General features: G+C 41.6%; 1 protein-coding gene across 3 annotated transcripts; it reads right to left on the bottom strand.

Moving 5' to 3' along the window:
- Positions 1-270: 270 nt before the first annotated feature.
- Positions 271-19,735, bottom strand: MRLN (myoregulin). 3 transcript variants are annotated; one of them, XR_012326632.1, is made up of 3 exons: positions 12,209-19,735; positions 2,332-2,443; positions 474-499 (listed from the first exon to the last, which is right to left on the bottom strand). XR_012326632.1 is itself a non-coding variant. In XM_073793569.1 (2 exons), the coding sequence occupies exon 2, from the start codon at positions 478-480 to the stop codon at positions 340-342; it is 141 nt and encodes a 46-aa protein (XP_073649670.1). In that variant the 5' UTR covers positions 481-499; positions 12,209-13,597; the 3' UTR covers positions 271-339. The 3 variants fall into 3 exon arrangements, 2 of the variants coding, with proteins under 2 accessions (XP_073649670.1, XP_033697910.1); XM_073793569.1 differs by lacking the exon at positions 2,332-2,443 and having other exon boundaries at positions 271-499; positions 12,209-13,597; XM_033842019.2 differs by lacking the exon at positions 12,209-19,735 and having other exon boundaries at positions 271-499; positions 2,332-12,202.
- Between the last annotated feature and the right edge of the window lie 899 nt (positions 19,736-20,634).

The following is a 20,634-nucleotide window of genomic DNA, read 5'->3' as shown; positions in this document are numbered from 1 at the left end:
AAATTTCACATAGGTACGCATCCTTAAGAAACAACTTCACTCATAATTACACCTACAAATTTTAGTCAATCTATCAACTAATGATCATGTTAAAAATCAAGAAGTTTTATGAGAGTAGTGTAGATTTTTGGAAAAAATTCCGTTTCAATTTATGTGAATGTTTTATAAACCAGAAAGTACTAAATAATATACAATGTTGTTTTTATTGCAATGTCCTTTTGGCCTCTAGAATAATTAGAGATGTCATCAAATTAAAATCACTCAACATACTAAATTACAAAATTTTATTCACTGTAATTCAATATGAAATTCACATGTAAAGTAAGGGAAGTCAGCTTTCTAAGAAGTTATAACAACATATATAATAGACAGGAAGTCAACAAAGATAAAAAACAGAATTTTTAGAAGTCTTCCCACAATTTCATCTTCCAGACTTGTGGGGTTAGTAGTAGAAATTAACATCCAGTGTTTACAGGTCATATCCAAGAGCTCCTGCTCCCTAGGGGGAAAAGAAAGAGAAAATGTCCTTAAATGAACACATTTATAACCCTGATTCTTTAAAATCAATCTCATATTTGCACTGGAAAGAAACAGTGATCAAGAAATGTCTTTCAAGGCTTCCCTAGTGGCGCAGTGGTTGAGAATCCGCCTGCCAATGCAGGGGACAGGGGTTCGAGCCCTGGTCCGGGAAGATCCCACATGCCATGGAGCAACTACGCCCGAGCGCCACAACTACTGAGCCTGTGCTCTAGACCCCGCGAGCCACAACGACTGAGCCCGCGCGCCTAGAGCCCATGCTCCACAACACGAGAAGCCACCGCAATGAGAAGCTCGTGCACCACAATGAAGAGTAACCCCCGCTCTCCACAACTAGAGAAAGCCCACGTGCAGCAACGAAGACACAATGCAGCCAAAAATAAATAAATAAATTTGTAAAACAAACAAACAAAAAAAAAACAGCTCAAGGAACTACCAGAATTACCCCTCTCTTTTCAATGTTATCCATAATTAGTTTATTTTTGAAGTCTTATCTGCAAAGTCATTTACAATCATTCTTATGGCATCAGTGAAATTGCCATTCTTCTAACCTGTACAGTGGGTATTACCAGGAAATAAGAATTTGAAGACATGGAAAGAGGCATGTGATAAAATTCTTAAACATTAAACAACAAAAGGTTTTTTTCATTTCCCTGATCTTTCCTCAAAATCTTCTCATATTTTGGTCACTTAACCAGACATTAAATATTTTAATTTCTTCCACACTTCTGTGTTAATCAGTTTTTTTAATATCTTAATTTTTTTAAGTATTACGGAATTTTTAAAGATATTAATTTGTGGTCTGCTTAGCGCACTGTCGGAATATTTCACATGCCTGTCAGGTAGGGAGTTTAGAACCATTCTTAACTCCTTTTTCCAGGAATGTAAACTTGGCCTTACATCCAAGTCCCTTATACACACTCAACTTAAAATCAGCATCAAGGGCTTCTCTGGTGGCACAGTGGTTAAGAATCCGCCTGCCAATGCAGGGGACACGGGTTCGAGCCCTGGTCTGGGAAAATCCCCCATGCTACAGAGCAACTAAGCCCGTGCACCACAACTACTGAGCCTGCACTCTAGAGCCCGACAGCCACAACTACTGAGCCCACGCACCACAACTACCGAAGCCTGCATGCAACAAGAGAAGCCACCGCAATGAGAAGCCCGCGCACCGCAATGAAGAGTAACCCCTGCTCTCCACAACTGGAGAAAGCGCGCGCACAGCAAACAAAGACCCAATGCAGCCAAAAATAAATAAACTTTAAAAAATTTATTTAAAAAAATGAGCATCAATATTTTTAGAAAGTGGCAAGATCGGGGTGGGAAAATATTTTCTGCTATTTTTCACTCAAACCCAAAAAGGCAGGTTGAGTTTTAAGAGAGAAGGTGAAAGAGAGAGGGGGAGAGAAATGAGATTTATACAAGTATCTTCTTCCACTTTTAGCAATCTTGATTAATTTCTATAATAACTAACCCCCTTCCTAAAGGAGGGAATGACTTGCCCCAAATTACACAGCAATCACTGGCAAAGTAAACGCCTAGAATTTCCCTTAAGTTCAACAATTCCTTGTGCCTATGTTAGGGAAAGAAGGGGTAAGAATAACACATGGGTTCGCAAAGCGATTTTCCTTCCCTCCTATGGCCTCCACCTCCATCTTGTGTTTCTTCAGTCTGTGCTCTGAGGGGTACCTTCAATTTTCTCCAACAGCGGTAAAGAGAGAGACTGAATAGGAAGTGAGGGAAAGACCAGACAACTGGTGGGGGTCGAAGAGTGCGCAGAAACCCATTTCTCACCTGACTTAATCCCGGGTAGTGGTTGGTAATGCTGCTCCTGGGTTTTCTCTCCAGCTGCTCTTGCTAGAACAAAGTGCATTCAGCACAGGTGGTCTCTTAGCAACCTTGGTTCCTGTGTCAAAGCACAGCGAAAGCTTTTATTGGATGCTGAGGAGGTCTGTGAAGTGGCCGGGCAGGGAGCCTGCCTGGAGAGACTCTAAAATGACTCTCAAAGAAGTCAGGAAGGAGATGTCGAAGAGTGGAGTTCGGCAAACGTGACACGTTGATTTCAACATATCACAGAATTGTAGAGCTGAAAACTAAACGTTTCACAAAAAGTTTAAACTGAACTCTATAATCTTCCTGGCGGGCCAAACACTTACCACGCTTTTATTATTTTATTTTATTTTTTGGCGTGCCATGGGGCATATGGGATCTTAGTTCCCCCACCAGGGATTGAATCCACACCCCTTGCAGTGGAAGCAGGAAGTCTAAACCACGCTTTTAAAACAATAGGTCTCAGGGGGTGAGGGAATGGAAGAGATGTGTAAGGGTTACACATGTGCAACGAGTAGATAAATAAGTCCCGGAGAACACTGTAATACACAGTACAGTGAGCACAGACATAAAAGTGTGTTATAAACATTAAACTTGCTAAGAGACTAGATTTTAATTGTTTCCAGCACTAGAAGCATTAGAAAGTGGAGTGAATTTATTACAAAAGACCAGGCTGTAACATTCAGCCATAAATGGAAAATTATCCAACAAAATGATGGTTATCACAACTATGAAATAATAGAAAATACTACTTAGAAAATTATGTTAAAATATTTAATTATGATTAAAAGCCATACCTTATGAACACCTATTATACTCCTGGACAAGCATGGATAATCACACCAGGATACATATCCAAATATTATTTGTAATATCCTCAACTTAAAAACAAACCAAATGCCCATTAGTAGATAGATAAATGCATATAATGGAATATTATACAATAATGAAAATTAAGCTCCAGCTACATACAAAAACAGCGGTGAATTTCACAAACACAATATTGAATTTTTACAATCATGAAAATTAAGCTCCAGCTACATACAAAAACAGCGGTGAATTTTATAAACATAATATTGAATTTTTTAAAAGCAAGGCACAAAAGAAAATGCACAGTGTAAATATATTTATGTAAAGTAGGAAAACAGAGTTAAAGGTGCATGGTTTAGGGGTGTATATGTGGGTGCAGTGGTGTAGGTGGTGAATTGATCAAGAAAAGCAGAGGATTGGCTACCATAAAATCAGGGTAGTGGTGGTGTTAGCAAGGGGAAGGGAAGGGCTGCACGGGTGTGGGGAGCCTCCAGCAGTATTTCATTTCTTGTCCTGGTTGGTGGTTACACTGGCAATCATTTTTTAACTACTTGCTAAACCGCACATAGAAATTTTATAGGCTTTTCTATAGGTATGTTAGACTTCACAATCAAAATGTTAAAAAAAAGGAAACAGGACTATCTACAAATGTCAATAATGGTCATAGTGGTCGAGTTTGGGTGAAGGACTGTATGTGATTTTTTTTCCTTGCTTTTTCCACTTCTCACATTTTCATTTAAAAGGATGTTGCTTATATAACTTCAGAAAACGAAAGAAAGTAGTCCCATAACGGCTAGTCCTCTTTCTTTCCCATATACTTAAAAGTAATGTATACTGATTTTATTTTTGTCAAACCAAACATTTTAACATATGAATTTGGGAAAATTAAATGTCAGTCAAAGATTTTAATGAAAATATTTAACTTACACTTTATCCAATAAATTACATATTTTCATTAAAATGTTTCACTGAGACATTTCATTTTCCTTGAGTTTACACTGTCTCTTTGGCTAAAGAACATGTTCTAGTCTCATTCAAAATGTTCAGGAGAAAGAGGAATGTTGGTGGTTTCTGTTTGGTTCTTCTCAGTGTTAGATCTGTTTCTAGATTTAAATCATTGGAAGGACACGAATTTGTACCATCGTAAGTTTACTAGCACACTGAGATTTTACTGTGGATTAAAATTATGATTGTCGCAGTGTTTGATTTACATTTTGCCTAATTAGTTCTTACTTACTTTTCTAGAAGCTTGGTAATCACATGTTTTTTCTTTGCAGGGACATTCTTTTAGAGGAAAGGCTAGTTAACAGCAGCATTTTCAGGAAAAAAAATGATTTGTAGTGTTTTTTTAATCGGATAAAACATGCACTAAATAAATGTAAAAAATAAATTAATTAATAAATAAATTTGAAACAAGCTAGGACACTTCTAAAAGTATGCTAGAATGTATTGAGTGTGACTATCTCAAGACCGTGGTCTTATCTTGAATGCAGTATTTAAAAGTCGTAGTTAAAATAACATCACCTCCAATTTCTGATATAAGACAGCCTAGGTTATAGAAAAATGGTACAGATGAACCGGTTGCAGGGCAGAAATTGAGACACAGATGTAGAGAACAAACGTATGGACACCAAGGGGGAAAAGTGGCAGGGGTGGTGGTGGTGGGATGAATTGGGAGATTGAGATTGACATATATGCACTAATATGTATAAAATAGATAACTAATAAGAACCTGCTGTATAAAAAATAAATAAAATAAAATTTAAGACATCCTAGGTTATTTGGGGCCTAATATATTTCATGGTGAAATTTCAGATGACCGCAAATAATCTTCCCTCCCATTTAAATGCCTCTACGTTCCTTTCTTTTCCCTATTTCCAAAAGGCACTGAGAATCAATTTATTTTGTAGAAATTAATTTATAGAATGTTATACTTAAAATAGAATGAATACTCTCTTATCTAGTTTTAAAAACTTGTCTTTATTATATTTTCTTTTGATTCCATCAACAGTCCAAATAATCTAAATCCAAACTGACCTGTTCATTGAATGGTTGAATGGTGGAATCCTACAAGGTAAGTTAGACTAATGGCGAGTAGCAGTAACTTTTGGTCTCTGGGGGTTGAACTTCACTGCATTCTCTGTTCTTCACCCTGCCATCTGTTTGTAGCCTCTGGCCTTTCAAACCTTTATAATCTTGATTTTATATAAAACAAAGTTTCTCAAGTCAACTCTGACTCCTGGGACCATAGTGCATTTGCTAAACGGCTTGGTCCCCTGGCAAAAATAAAACAATGCAAAACAAACAAGTAAAACGCCCTCTATTCTATAAAATTATTACTGGTACTAAGACTTCACCTGTTTCTCAATCTCTCTCAGCCTCTACGATTTCCCCTGATTAGGCGTGGATTCCTGGTCAAGATAAAGAACAGAACATACTTTGCAAAGTCTCTTTTTAAATCCAAAGAAAACACTTTTCATTGGATTCAAGATTATAGTCTTAAACACATGAGTCACACTTCAAAAATATTTCCTTTTTTGATAAGAATTTGCTAATTCTACTCCTTGTTTCCATCAATATCTAATGGTCAAGATAATATTGACAGAAGTTCCCTAGAGACAAATGTTGAAACATGAGATACTCTTGCTGAATAGGTCACTTAAGTAAAGTATAATAGTTACCATTCATTAAGGGTCTAGTGTGTGCCAGGCTGTGATTATGCACTACTGGGGCGATGGAGCAACTGCCTTAAGGTTCTATGCTGGAGCCTTGATGCTACTAACCCAGGACTCCCATCCCCAGATGCCACTCTGTTTCAACTACATGGATTTATTAATGTTTTCAAATGAAAAGGAAATGGACTGGACTGAAATGGAAATATCCACATGTAATTATCGATGGCCACTCTTCTTCCTCAGTCCTGGCTCCTTTCTGTATATGTGAAGTGCTGGCTGAACAATGGGATGGATAGTCTTGCCGTTATCCCTCGGGGCCTGAGAACCCTAAATTTGGCTGAATAGTTTTACAAGAGTCAGTTTTATTCATATCAAAACAACCTGCTCTTTGTAAATGGATCATTCACAGGCCACTACTACGAGCTTACTGTCTAGCAACCCGATTAGGTGAAAGTTCAGCTTTTTAAATCTGTGTTTTATTAGCTTTTACTCTCTGCAATTTTCTTTTCTTTTATTATTAGTTTGTTATCCACCCACTGATCAACTTATGACTGACAGGTTCCTCCCCTTGAACTTTTTTTTTTTTTTGGCTGTGCACGTGGCTTGTGGGATCTTAATTCCCCGACCCCAGCAGCAGAAGTACCGAGTCTTAACCACTAGACCGCCAATGAATTCCTCCCCTTGATCTTATCGACATTAGCTGGACAGAGAAATAACAACAATGCTTCCAGGACTTGGTGGTTGAGAGACGGGTCTGACATAAGACTGATAGGGTTTGACTTGGATCTGCCACTTACCGTGAGACCTTGGACAAGTTACATTAACTCTCTGTGCCTCAGTTAGCACTTCTGTACAATGGAGATGATAATAAGAGTAGGGTAGTGTGAGAATAAAATGAGATAATATCAATACTTGTGCCAAGTGAGTGCCTAGTGAGTGCCTACTAGGCACAAGTCGCTCTCAATAAGCAAGAGTGACTATCGTTGTTAATTATATTCTACCGTATTACCTCCTAGATGGTACCCCTTGAATAAATCAGGCTTCTCAGTTTCTCTTTGGACACCCAAACATGCAAAACTGTCACACACCTACTCATCCTTTGAAAGCCAACGTACCTCCTCTGTGATCTTTCCTGACACCCTCAGGCAGAATCTATTGCCCACTTGCTGTAACATATTGCAACTGACAACCATGTCTTGTGGTTATTTGCATGCCACCCCCCATTGGAAGGGCTGTCTTCCTAGAAAGTGCGGATGGCCTTACCCATCCTGGATCCCACTGCCTCACGGTACTGGATGCTAAGCAGTTTTCAACAAATATTGATTTAATAACTGCACCTCAAGTAGAAGCTTTCTTGGAAGACCAAAAGTTCATTTTGTTCAAAAGACAATTACGACAAGAAAAACCATATATTAAGTCTACTTTTCCCACAAATTTTTATTCTTCAAAAATAAAATCACAAAGTTGGGTATTTTCAGTATTGTCTCCATATGGAAAATGTCTCTTTCCCATAAAATTTATGTTTAATGAAGTTATCTTTTAGAAACTTGAGAAATCATATGGGAATTATATCTTGTTGATGTTTTTGCTTTTGTTTTTATTTGTTTGCTTGTAATTAGGGAAGCTAGTCAAGTTGTTGGAAGGCAACAAGAGTTTGGCACTGGCCTACGGGGTTTTAGGATTCGAAGTGTCCTGCTGGGATGGCTACTGTTTCTCTGGCATAATTGAGATTTGTCCCCTTAAGATTCCAGAAATAGATGATGGTGTGGTAGGACAGGAGACATAAACTGCTCAGATATGAGTCATTCAGAAGTCAACTGAAATTCAGGCATATTCAACAGTAAGTGGGTTTTGTGTGTTCTGTAAGCTTCTAAAATGGAGTTCAAGGTGCATTTTCTGAACTAATTATGTGAGGAATTACATGAGGAAGGGAATTTAACAGACATCTGAGAAATCAACTCATCAGTGATATGAGCATTGTATGTGAGGAAGCTTGAATGAGAATAATAATAAATGGCATATGGCTTGACCCTGAAATGATTACAGGCATGATTGTTATACCTTGTTTCCTGATTAAGACACGATTTCAAGGAGATCTTTCTCTCTCCAGCTAAAAAAAACAACTGTAGTGGAAAATCAGAAACATTACAGAAATGTTGGCACTGGAAAAGAAACCTGAAATTTCTTAAAACTTCTCATTTGACAAACGAGAGAAGGCACCTCGCCTGAGGTCACACAGCTACTTTTCTTCTGAGCTACTATAATAATTGCCTCAGCGACTTTTTGACATGTATGATAAATTGGATTCTGCGTTTCACCAGACTTGGCTATTTGAAGATATTCGATCTTCATCACCTCCCAACTGCTTTGATTCAGGCCAAGGCAAGACCAGGGTGTCCAGAAGAGAATAAGTCACAAGTGAAAACTGGAAAACTGGGCAGGTCAGACTCACAAAACTCGACAAAGTGGACTTCGCCTGGAAACAGAACCACGTGCCTTGTCACAGATGGTGGGTCAGCAAGGTTTGGGAGCCGGGTGGAACTGGTTTGCGATCCTGGTTCTGGCTGGTATTAGTGCTGGAGCCATGGATCGGGCATTTCACCTCACCTGCCACCCCATCTGGAGACAGAGACAATCTGTTTTGCAGGGGATTGAAAGGCTTTTATTCGTAACTACAGTTAAGAAGGGCTTACACACACTGTGATTTTAATCTCATAAAGCCTTATGAGGTGAGTTACTAATTCTCCTATTTCCTTAGTTGGAGAGATTGACAACCCGAGACTTTAGTGAGCTATTCGCGATCACACACCGGGGATGACCGGGGATTTGAATGGAAGTGTGTTTGGCTCCAAAGCCTTAGCCACTGCAGCATCTCAGGATTGGTAAAAGAGGCGAGCCTAGAGCCCAGCATGCTGCCGGGCACTTGGTAAAATAATGGTTAGGGTATGACAAAGCACTGGAGTCAGAAAGGGGGCCACTTCCTGCAGCCCAACAAGGAGGGAGAGGGGTGAGCGTGGACCCAATGGACGAGAGCAAACAAATGGACTTAGGCAATGGGAAGCCCAGGAAGCTGAGGCAGATGCACAGACATGTAGGCCACAGGGCACTGTCTGCCCTGGCAGCACCCATGAGGGTCCACCCGATCCCCCAGGGGTACAGGGGGGTCCCTCTACTTTTCTCCTCTTCAACTGTATCTCTCATGCTTTCTCTGCATGTCAATATCTGTCCAGTTTGGGCTTTCTGCCATCTATGACTGTGCCTCACATGTTTTGAGTAAATATTCCAGCCCTTAAATGAACTGTTTTTCTACATATGAACAAGCACCTCCTCTTAATCATCCACTACCAAGACTCCCAAAGGCTGAGATTTCCCGCTACCCCATTCCTGCCCCCAAATAGGAGACGGCATTGCCCCTAAGAAGACATAAATTACTCGGTTATAGGTACTTTACATTAAGAAAGATTCTGGAACCAAAATAATCAAAATGTTTTCAACCTTCTCCCTGCCAAGTTCCCCAGCCCTTGCCAAGAATCACAGCTGTAGCGCACTCTTACGAGGCCAGATGAACTGCCCAGAGCTGTGGCCCGGGAACCTCATAGGGCAGTGCCACTCGCCACCAGTTCTTCCACGTTGTGACAAAGCAGGAGTGGGGCTGAGGCCAGGTGCTTATTCGTTGCGTTTGGGGGTTTTATCTGCAGCACTCACATATCCAAACGTGTGTCATTCCAGGTTTGGGGTGGAGGAGAGGTCTCTGGACCTGTTTGACTTTAGTAAAAGCATTTGGCCAAACCTTTTAAACTACCTTCTCAGCCTGCAACATACACTCCTCCGCCTAAATTCACTGGTGAATTATTAAGGTGCAGATTTGATCTCGGAAACCAGCTAAGTGTTATCTGGAGTCAAGTTTAGCTGAGAAGGTAGATGGCCAGGTTGGAGGACAGAATTTCAAGTTCAATGAAAAACTGTGACCTCTTCTAAGACCAAATTATATTTCTTTTTTAAAATTAATTAATAAGTTTATTTATTTTTGGCTGCATTGGGTCTTCGTTGCTGTGCGCGGGCTTTCTCTAGTTGCGGCGAGGGGGGCTACTCTTCGTTGCGGTGCGTGGGCTTCTCACTGCAATGGCTTCTCTTGTTGCGGAGCACGGGCTCTAGGCGCGCAGGCTTCAGTAGTTGTGGCACGTGGGCTCCTCAGTTGTGGCTCACGGGCTCTAGAGCGCAGGCTCAGTAGTTGTGGCCCACGGGCTTAGTTGCTCCACAGCACGTGGGATCCTCCTGGACCAGAGCTCGAACTCGCGCGCGTCCCCTGCATCGGCAGGCAGCCTCTTAACCAGTGCGCCACCAGGGAAATCCCCAAATTATATTTCTATCATTTAACACAGGGCTTGGAACAAAACAGGTGCTCAATTAAAAAAAAAACTGGAGGCGGGGAGGATGTGATGCGACTTTATGGTGCGTTTTTCTGTGCCTCAGAAGCTTGTTACTTAGAAGGTGAACCCAACGAGGAGCCCTGAAAAACACTGAATCGTTTTCTAAGAATGTACAGCTCTCCAAGGGGAAGTCTGACCAATAATGCCCACTTTCGGTGGATAAGTATTGGACGTGATGGCCCTGTGGAATGCCAGCCAGATCCTGTCTGTACTTGTCATGTACCACGGAACAAGCCCATTCTGACTTGTAACAGAGTTACTCATGAAATGACTTCTTTCTCCTACCATATTTAGAGTTTACTGACCCTTTGCTAATCTAGCACTGTGTGTTCACACAGTGGGAATTAAATAAACATTTGCAGAATGACAGCTTGCGGTGGAAAACAAAAACCTCATCCTGCTTCCTGAGTGTACAAGGAAACACTTTGGGAAGCAGCTATTCTCTGAGACAACCCTCCTTTCTGTCCCATCCAGACACAGAATCGAAGCTAGCAAGGGGGGAAAGCAGTCCTTTGGAACCACAGAAGCACATAAGCAAAATAAAAAGTTTCTTTTTATTTACTGATTTTGGGCTGCACCTCGCGGCATGCAGGCTCTTAGGACCCCGGCCAGGGATCAAACCTGTACCCCCTGCACTGGAAGTGCGGAGTCTTAACCACTGGACCATCAGGCAAGTCCCAGAAAAATTTTAGAATGCTGATTATAGTAGAGCAGATAAGTTTATTAAAATAATAGTTTATGCTTTGAAATTGTTTTGATGACGTTCCCCGTCATCATTGATCTTAGCCGTAGCCTAATGTCCTGAACTAACCATATGCCATCCTCCAATGCCCCCATCCTCAGCATTCCCACTGCTGATACCATCCTAAGGATGAAGTTATTAAAAGCAGTAAAAGCCAATTATCGTCTCTGCAATTTAAAGTTTCCCATCAAAGACCACATTGGAGGCTCCAGGTTAAGAAGATTCAGGAAAAATTCAAATGAGGTATTTCATTAATAATATTACCATACTTGGCCACTTAGATACGTCATGAGTAAAACCCACCACCCTGTCAAACAGGTTATAACGCTCATCTCACAAACAAGGAAACTGAGACTCAAAGAGGTTGAATACTTGCTTAAGTCCCAAAGCTTGTTGAGCCAGGGCTCAATACCAAGCCGGCATCTGCCTCCTTCCACTTCCCTGTGATGCCTCCCTTATTTAGAAGCCTGATGCACATGTTCAGGAGAATTGAATGTATGTCACCAAAGCAGAAAACTGTCTTAGTCCGTAGTCCTGAGAAGGGACCGGAGTGTCAGCTTTCACCTTTCCTCAGAGGGCCAGGCAGGGCACCAGCTTCAGGGTCCTCCTTTTCCAGACAGAAAACACAGTGACCCACTTTGCAGGACTCCCAGAAGCAGCCATTATCACAAAGGCTGCAAAGACAAAGCCTTTGGCTAAAATCTCAGGAAGGCAGTGAACCTGTGGAATGTGACAGGTGCCCTCTCTGAACCAAATCTCAAACATGGAAAATGACGGGGCCCAAGTCTCCCACCCAACATTCCCCTGCAGACACTTTCCATATGTGAAATTTCTCTTTGGAATCACTGAAATCCTCTCTTTAGAGAGGAAACAGAAAGGCAGAAACATCTAGCATGGCCACAAGGCTGGCTCAAGTTACTGAGATCTTATATAACCCCTTGCTTCTCTTCCTGCCTTTACTGAGCCAGAAAGAAATGGAAGGAATCGAATTCTAATTCTTTGATCAATCTTCTAAGCAGCCTTATAAAAACTGGAAAGACGCTGAAATGCAGGGAGGGGAAACAGGCTTTCGGTGTCTTTGCGCTTACTACATTCCCTCTACCAGAAGGAAGCAAGACTACCGTTAAACTCTCCTCCTCCGTCAACATTTTAAAAACCACGTTTTTTAAAAAACCAAAACTTACCGTTCAGGGGTTTGATAAGCGAAGTCCAAAGTCAAGGAGATGATCTCTCTCTTTTGTGACAAACACCATCTGCTCCTGGGTGGCTTGGGAGGCTCGCTGGGCTGTTATTAATAACTGGCTTAGCACTTTCCTGAGAAACCTGAGCCAGGCTGTCACGGGAGGAGAGTGGGGAGGAAGTGACAGACACAGGTGGGATAAATTATGACAAAAATACCCTCAGGCCCACACAGGCGCAAATAACCCATGCGGAGGGGCTGGGCCCCTCCACGATCAACAGACTCTTACGTCAAAGGCCCTCAGGGTTCAACAATCAACTAACCAAAACCTCTTTACTCTCTTGAAAAACCTCACGACTCCTGTAATGTCATACTTTCCTTTGTTTTGCTGAGTAATTCTTTTCCATGGCTACTTGAATATCTCCTCAAACTATGCGTTTTTGCCTTGTTCACTTTGACTTCCTCCGTTTTTCAAATATATAAACAAACGGATTTTCAAACGCACGTGAGCAATTTGTTGAGGCTTGTTTACCTGTGAGCGTGTGTTTACCTCCTTCCCTTAATGATTCCAAAACCGTTCCTGGCAACGTGTACGTATGTGTGTGCTCAGTTGTGAGGAGGCGGAGTGGGTCTTGGGACAGCATCACACATACGAGGGAAACTGTAGAATTTAAGTCCGAAGAGTGGAAGTGCAGCTGTGACCTGGCTACTGATTTACAGTGGATCTTCCCTTTTGAAAAGCCTTATTTCCAAAAAATTCAAGTCTATGCCTCCCCTCCCCCAAGCACTGACATCATATTGTTTAGACCAGGAACGGCCTGTCTTCAGACATAAATTATATTAAACACTGTGTGTCTGACTGAAGTGTTAAAAGAAAACCGAGGGTCACACAAAAGTTATTGGAATATAAAAAGATACAAACTTGAAGGGAACAATGCTTGTCGAATTGCCCCATTCTTAAGGATCCAGCTGCCTTTCACCCTGACTCAGGCCTGGTAACTATTCTTTTTCCAAATTAAACTTTTTTTCAACTAACTGCTGGCGGTAGGGAGGCCAGAACATCTCACTGCAAACCTCGCACAGTGAGTGTTTTTCCGTGGAGGCCATTGTTAGAAAGTAATACACCAGCTGAATAGATGGGTGAGAGGCAGTGGAGCAGGTACCGGGCCTTATTTTTTTTATTTTATTATATCTTAAGTATTTTTATTAAAAATATTCACAATTTTAACATTCATTGTATTTCTAGTTGTCAAAGTTAAGAAATCAGCATCAGGGGCTTCCCTGGTGGCGCAGTGATTGAGAGTCCGCCCGCCGATGTGGGGGACGCGGGTTCGTGCCCCGGTCCGGGAAGATCCCACATGCCGCGGGGCGGCTGGGCCCGTGAGCCATGGCCGCTGAGCCTGCGCGTCCGGAGCCTGTGCTCCGCAACGGGAGAGGCCACAACAGTGAGAGGCCCGCGTACCGAAAAAAGAAAAAAAAAAACAAAAAAACCCCTCACAACTCAGAAACTCGCTGGCAGGGTGAGGACTGAGGGAGAGAGGGAGAGCGGCTGCAGGGGGCTGATGATGTTGAACAGCACCTGAGTCCTGTGCTCCTGGAAAGCAGCCCTGCACCAGGCTCCCTGCTCTCCATGTTCCAGGAAAAGCCTCACTGCCGAGAACGACCCTTCCTCAAAGGACTTAGACGACACTGGAGGCTCCCTTGTTTACTGAGGACAAGGCCAGACACACACTCTCCAGTTTCCATTCTCTGTGTCATAAACTGAACTGTCTGTCCCCACTGACCAATCTGGACAAGACACCCACTAGTTGTCTTGACCAAACTCAACTTGGGCTTTTCCTCTCCAGACCGGCCCCTGACTTTTGACCCACCTTCAACCTGAGCCAGTATCGGAATTCAGAATAGCACTTCTCCCCCCAAAACAAGCTGACCACGAAGAAAGACCTTCCCTGAGCAGTGGTCCAGCCATCAACCTGTTCACCCCACAGCCAACACCCAGTTCCTTCTGGCCTTGTTTACTCCCCTGTAGAAAAGAAAAGGCCATTTTCCACCTGATCTTTGAGATGCTTGCAGATCTTGTGGTCAATGTGTTTTATGTTTTACAGTAGGCCCCTTGCCCATATTATAAGTCTTTTCTCTCTTTTTGCAATATTTTTTTAAAGTTGTGGCAAAAAGCACCTATCGTAAACGTTAGCACCTTGAGCATTTTTAAGTGTGCGGTTCGGTCGTGTTAAGTACACTCACACTGTTCTGTAACAGATCTCCAGAACCTTTTCATCTCGCAAAACTGAAACTCTCATCCCCATTAGAGAGCCGCTGCCCACTGCCCCTCTTCCCCACAACCTCTGGCAACCACCTACAGTAGTCCTTTCAAAGAATGCCCCCTTACCTAAATCTGGATTTGTTTTCTTGTACAGCTTTCTGGTGCCATGTCTCACACGGAGTGCCAGCCATACCTTGGACCATGCCGTGATCACCCAGGTGTTTACGCCGGCTTCTCTGACCCTCTGCGTCCTGGGAATACAGGATCCTCAACCAGGGCTCTGGACATCTGTCTGTCATAACGTGCTGAGTTACAATGATTCTTTCAGGCAAAGTGACTTTCCTCTGCCTCTTCTGTCTCTCCTTTGTTCCTCTAGTGGAGATTTTTTGAGGCAGTTCCCTCAGCTCCTCAACTGAGAATTGAATGAGGGAGGATTCTTTGGACTGCGGTTGTGCAAGGAGTATTAGAGCAGTAACACAAGGAGGATGGTCTTTCCCGTCTTCTTTAAGGTCTGATGTAATTATCGAACCCCATGGGTTACTACCTGTATTAGTTTCCTAGGGCTCTCATAACAAAATACCATAGACTGGGTGGCTCTAAACAGTAGAAATTTGTTGTCTCAGCATTCTGGAGGCTAGAAGTCTGGAATCGAGGTGTCAGCAGGGCCATCCTCCCTCTGTAGGCTCTAAGGGAAAATCCTTCCTTGCCTGGTCCTGGCGTTTGCCTGCAGTCCTTGGCATGTCCTGGGTTAGAGCACTTTGATCTCTGCCTCTGCCATCATATGCCTGGCTTCTCCCTGTGTGTCTCTATCTTCTCTTCTTATCAGGACACCAGACATATTGGATTAGGGCCCATCTTAATGACCTCATCTTAATTTGATTACATCTGCAAAGACCCCATTTCCAAATAAGGCCACATCCATGGGTACCAGAGTCAGGACATCAACATATCTTTTGCGGGGAACACAATTTGACCCGTAACAGAAATTCCCTATCTGGCACCTGCCCTCCTCTTCTGCCACTCACTAAATGCTTTGCCCTTATGGCATGAATTCAATTCAGTACCTTCAGTAATGGCCACATCTTACTCAGGGCCACTGGGAGCTTCAGTGGCCTCTCTGGAAACAAGGAAACTCCCCCATCTGACTCTCGTCTAGAACCCCTCCTTCCCAGTCACTCCCTGCTCTCGCCTCTCACTGCTGTGGCCTCTCCCGTTGCAGAGCACAGGCTCCGGACACACAGGCTCAGTGGCCATGGCTCATGGGCCCAGCCGCTCCGCGGCATGTGGGATCCTCCCGGACTGGGGCACGAACCTGTGTCCCCTGCATCGGCAGGCGGACTCCCAACCACTGCGCCACCAGGGAAGCCCCTTCTTCCTCCTTTTAACTAAATCTGACTGTCCCTTAAACTCCCTTGAACTGCTTGAGCTCCTCCCCTTCAAAACCTTTACCTGCTCCACCCCTCTCTCCCCTCCCTTTCCCACTCTGGCCCCTCAACTCCCTATAGCCAGTAGAGGTCTAGGTGGCCCTCCCCCTGTCAGGGGTTCTGGAGGGGCTCAAGGAGCCCAAGAGCAATCATCTGAGGCTGAGAAAACTACCTGGAAGCAGGCTGGGTATTTTATCCACAAGGATGAGCTTTGGAGACACCTGGATAGCCGCTTGGTCCTGCTCAGCCCCTTGCCCCAAATTTAGTGCATAATTTAGCTTCCATAAGATCACACATTAAGGCAAAGGAAATCTTAAGGGATCTCCTCCACACTGGCAGACACTTCAGCCCTCATGCTGAGCAGATAACCTCAACTTACCCTATCTGCCAGAAACATAATCCCGGTAAAAATATTACGGTGGGATAAGGACAAGAGCCCACATCTTCATATGAACCAGTGAATTGAAATGTTATAATTGAAGCTATAAGCCCCCATATTTCTATCTGCCTCTCTGTTTACGTGTATGTAATGTAGGTACGTTATATATGTGTAAAATTTTCCTACCTTCAGATGACATTACCAAGTTAGATTATGAAAACCTCTAAAGGAGCTTTATTTTGATTGAAGTGAAATAAGCCCTTACATAAATTAAATATCCCTAAAATTTCTAGAAACTAAGAAAATTTAACTTCTAATACTTTAAAAAGTATTCTTATAAAAACTAACCCAAATGCATTAAGAATTCAAGTTCAAAGTTTAATCTTTCACAAATAAGACTAGTTTACTATTATTGGTTTAATAAAAACAGATGTCTTCTCAGTTATCAGAGTTAAGTATAATACAAGCATACATTTTTACTCTGTTTGGGCATGTGCTTCCTGAACTTACACAGGTGTATTGATTGAATAAATTAGCATTATATCTACCAGGTGTTTGAGATGATGAACGCTGTAAATTTGGGTTTAACCAAATCTATCATTATTCAGACATACTTTAACAGTAATTATGTTTTCTAGTGTGTGTCAGCTTGAGGATAGTCTCTAAGGTCTTTTGGTAACTTAAAAACGTCTGCTAGATCATTGACATCATTTCTAATAAGATAAAATACTGAAATATTAACGACTAAGCATAATTTTAGGACTATATATTTTGATCTGTTAATGAATGTGTTCGTTTTTGCCACATTGAGAAGTTGTACTGTAAAGATGTACATGGCTGTAAAAAGTTGTGAGTCGTAAGCTCTGCTACGAAACATTGGTGTGTGACACACAGTTCACAACTATCCACCTCAGAGTTATTTCTGTGAAATAAAAGTTACTGTGGTTAAAAGTTATGATCAATATATGGGAATGAGACTCTCTGGGAGAAATAATTGCATAGTAAAATAACTTTGTATGCAAGGTATTCAGGATGTGCTTTTTTTAATGGAAAGAAGAGTGGCTTTGTCCTAAAGTCAAATGATTGGTTGCTCCAGAACAAGGAATAGGAATGCAGAGGACAAAATCTGAATGGATATAGAAAGTCGGAGAAGGTTTATAGAAAGGGAATGGTATTTGTCATGGTCAATGTTAGCTAAGGTTTGATGGGCTTATTATAAGATTTTCTTTAAAAGATTGTTAGTATCAAATATTATACTGATGCAAAACTGAAATTTTATTTTCTCTTTGCTAAATGACAAAATTTTCTTGGATTATTGATCTGCCTCTTAAGAGGTTATAAAAGGTTTCTATTTACCTTCTGAGAAATCTGCCTAAAAGGCAAAGATCCTGTTTCTTACCAGAATACTTTCCTGCGCTTTACTTTAACTTTACTTTATGTCCTTGATGACTTAAAGGAACAAAGTTTTCTCACTTTTGGAAGAGCTAAGGTTCTTAACAATCATGCCATCTCCTATTTTTAAAAATATTTTTGGTCACTTTGATTTCAGATTGATTTTATTTTGTTTTGCATATGCCCAGAAACAACCAAATTTCCTTGTCAATTGCATTGTTTTTGCAATAAACTCTTTTTTTTTTAGTTGAAGTATAGGTGATTTACAATGTTGTTAGTTTCAGGTGTACAGCAAAGGCATTACACATACACACACACACACACACATATATATATACATATATTAATATATTCTTTTTCAGATTATTTTCCCTTATAGATTATTACAAAATACTGAATATAGTTTCCTGTGCTATACCATAGGTCCTTGTTGGTTATCTAGTTTATAAATAGTAGAGTCATTTTATATATACTGGTTCATATATGTTAATCCCAAACTTGTAATAAACTTTTACCAGATCTTTCAGTTTTGAAAATTATCTTTAATAAGCTAACCATGGCCATTTTGTCTTTTACCATCTACAGATAGTTTGTTAACTAACGCTGTTGGTTTCCTGAACATGTTTGCCAATCAGCTACAGTCCAGAATGTTTTGACTTTCACAAAGAATGGTCTCAGAGCCACATGGGAAAGGGCTAAGCCAAGTGCCCTTGAACACAGGCTCCTGATGGTATCGCTTAAACAACTTTGAGACCCTACCGCTGAACTGAGTCAGGATTGAACACAGGCTTCTGATGGTATCGCTTAAACAGCTTTGAGACCGTACCACTGAACTGAGTCAGGATTCCCAGCATTCTATCATGGGTTCCTGAGGCTGCCAAACCAAGACGGAGCAGAAAAAGAATCACACAGAAAAGTGAACGAGCTAATGAGGGATGGTTTGGAATATTGCTAATACTGTAATATTCTATTCTCTGTATCTAGGGAGCTCCTTTCTCTTTTCCCTTAAACGGTCTCTAACAATTTTGGTGACTACGTTTTTGAAAACTAGAAATGAAACATTTACCTTTTTCTCCCTGTCTGACTCCTCCAAAATTCAGAAACTCCTATGGAATATTCTTATTTTCATGGTAATATAATTAATTGCATCAGTTCAATAAGAATCTCACCTGCTTATTAACAGGATATGATAGAAAACGTTGATTATACAACAAAGGCTTTGTCCAGAATGTTATATTTGAGAATGGATTAGATAAGACCAGTCAGTTTGAAGGAACTAGGGTTGACTTTATGGGGGTAGTGCTTACAAAGCTCTCTTGGGAAAAGCAGTGTGGTACGTGGCTTATACAGTTCCCAGCTTACAAGTGAGTGAGATGAACTCTTGCTGGTGGGCCCAGGAAAGCTGGGCTATCTGAGGGACCTTGAGAAGAGAGGAATACACCCAAATTTATGGGTAATGCAGGTGAAACCTGATGGTTAGTTCTCCGCTTGGCTTCCCAGCCTCAAGAAGATTTTAAAGGTCCATTCTAAGACTCGTTATGAAGACTTCCAGCAAAGCAAACTTTAAAAGGCCTATACATTAAGCACCACTCTTGCTATGCCTGGGTAAATAATCAGGCCATATCTAATGAGATGAGCTTTAGTTTATGATCAAGAATAATCTTTCTAAAAAAAAAAAAGAATAATCTTCCTTTGAGATTATCTTTGATCAAAACAGAGGTAACTATGGAGAGAATTTTTGTGTTTCATTGGAAAACTATAGCATACCCTGTGGATTACCAAATTCTGGCCCTGGTCATTGTTTTTGAACTAGTTTTAGCCTTTGTCAATTGCAGGTAACTGATAGATATGAGCACCTGTAAACTAGACTAGATCCTATCATCTTGCATGCATTGTCAAACCTTATTAAATTTTCAGTTCCTTTATTTTCCTTCCAAAGCTGCCTACAACCATACAAACTAACATTTTCAATGTTCCTCCCTCCCTGTTGCCTTGGCATCACCAAAAACTAAAATACAACTGCCCAGATTCTTACTGGAACTCTAGGTTGCCTTGCAGCTGGCGTTCCCACCCCCACCCCCACCCCCACCCCCGGCCAACCCTGCCAGCATCTGAGGAAATACTACAGTTTAAAGCCCTGTTGACTTGATATATACCTTGAAGGACTTATCCCTACAGCAGCCCATGCAAGGCACAGATTTCTCCCTGGAAAAGGCACTCTCTTGGCTACCAAAAAAAGTCTAGTAAAATGCTTAGGTCATGCACGCCCTTATAAGAGAGGTAACCAAGACGGTGAACAGCATTGCCAAGCGCACTGACAGCTTGGCTACAACAAACTCAATGAGCAGCATTGCATTACCAAAAGATTTCCATCCACCTATCTCCTGGTATCCACTGGACTGGATATCCCCGGGGTCCACCTCCTGGCTCTTTAACTATTTATGTTAATATTTCTTTTTTTCATTCTAGTTATCCCTCTCATAAGGTGCCTGATCAGTAAGACTAAAAAAATGATCTTAGCCGCCATCTCTCCGTAGATGGTTCAACTGATTTTGCAAGAACAGCACCAACAAGAGTCCTCGGGAGACTAATTCTTAGATGCTTCTGCCCACTCAGGAGATATAGGATCACCTCTGAGCTGTTCAGTGCTGAATGATATTTATTCATCTTGAACAAAAGGAGGGACTGACAACGTTGAATTAAAAAAAATTTTTAATTGTGGTAAAATACGCACAATGTTAAATTTACCATCTTAATTCTTTTTAAGTGTAAGTGCAGTTCAGTAGGGTTAAGTGCATTCACCTTGTGGTGCAACCGATCTCCAGAATGGTTTTCATCTTGAAAGCTGAAACTCTATACCCATTAAACACTAATTCCCCACTCTCCCCTCCCTCAGCCCCTGGCACCACCCCTCTACCTTCTGTTTCTATGAATTTGGCTTCTCTAGATACCTCACATAAGTGGAATCATGC

The sequence above is a fragment of the Tursiops truncatus genome, chromosome 16, assembly GCF_011762595.2.
Source record: "Tursiops truncatus isolate mTurTru1 chromosome 16, mTurTru1.mat.Y, whole genome shotgun sequence".
Lineage (NCBI taxonomy): Eukaryota > Metazoa > Chordata > Mammalia > Artiodactyla > Delphinidae > Tursiops > Tursiops truncatus.
The sequence above is the reverse complement of the archived record's forward strand: the minus strand, read 5'-3'. Positions and strand labels throughout refer to the sequence as shown.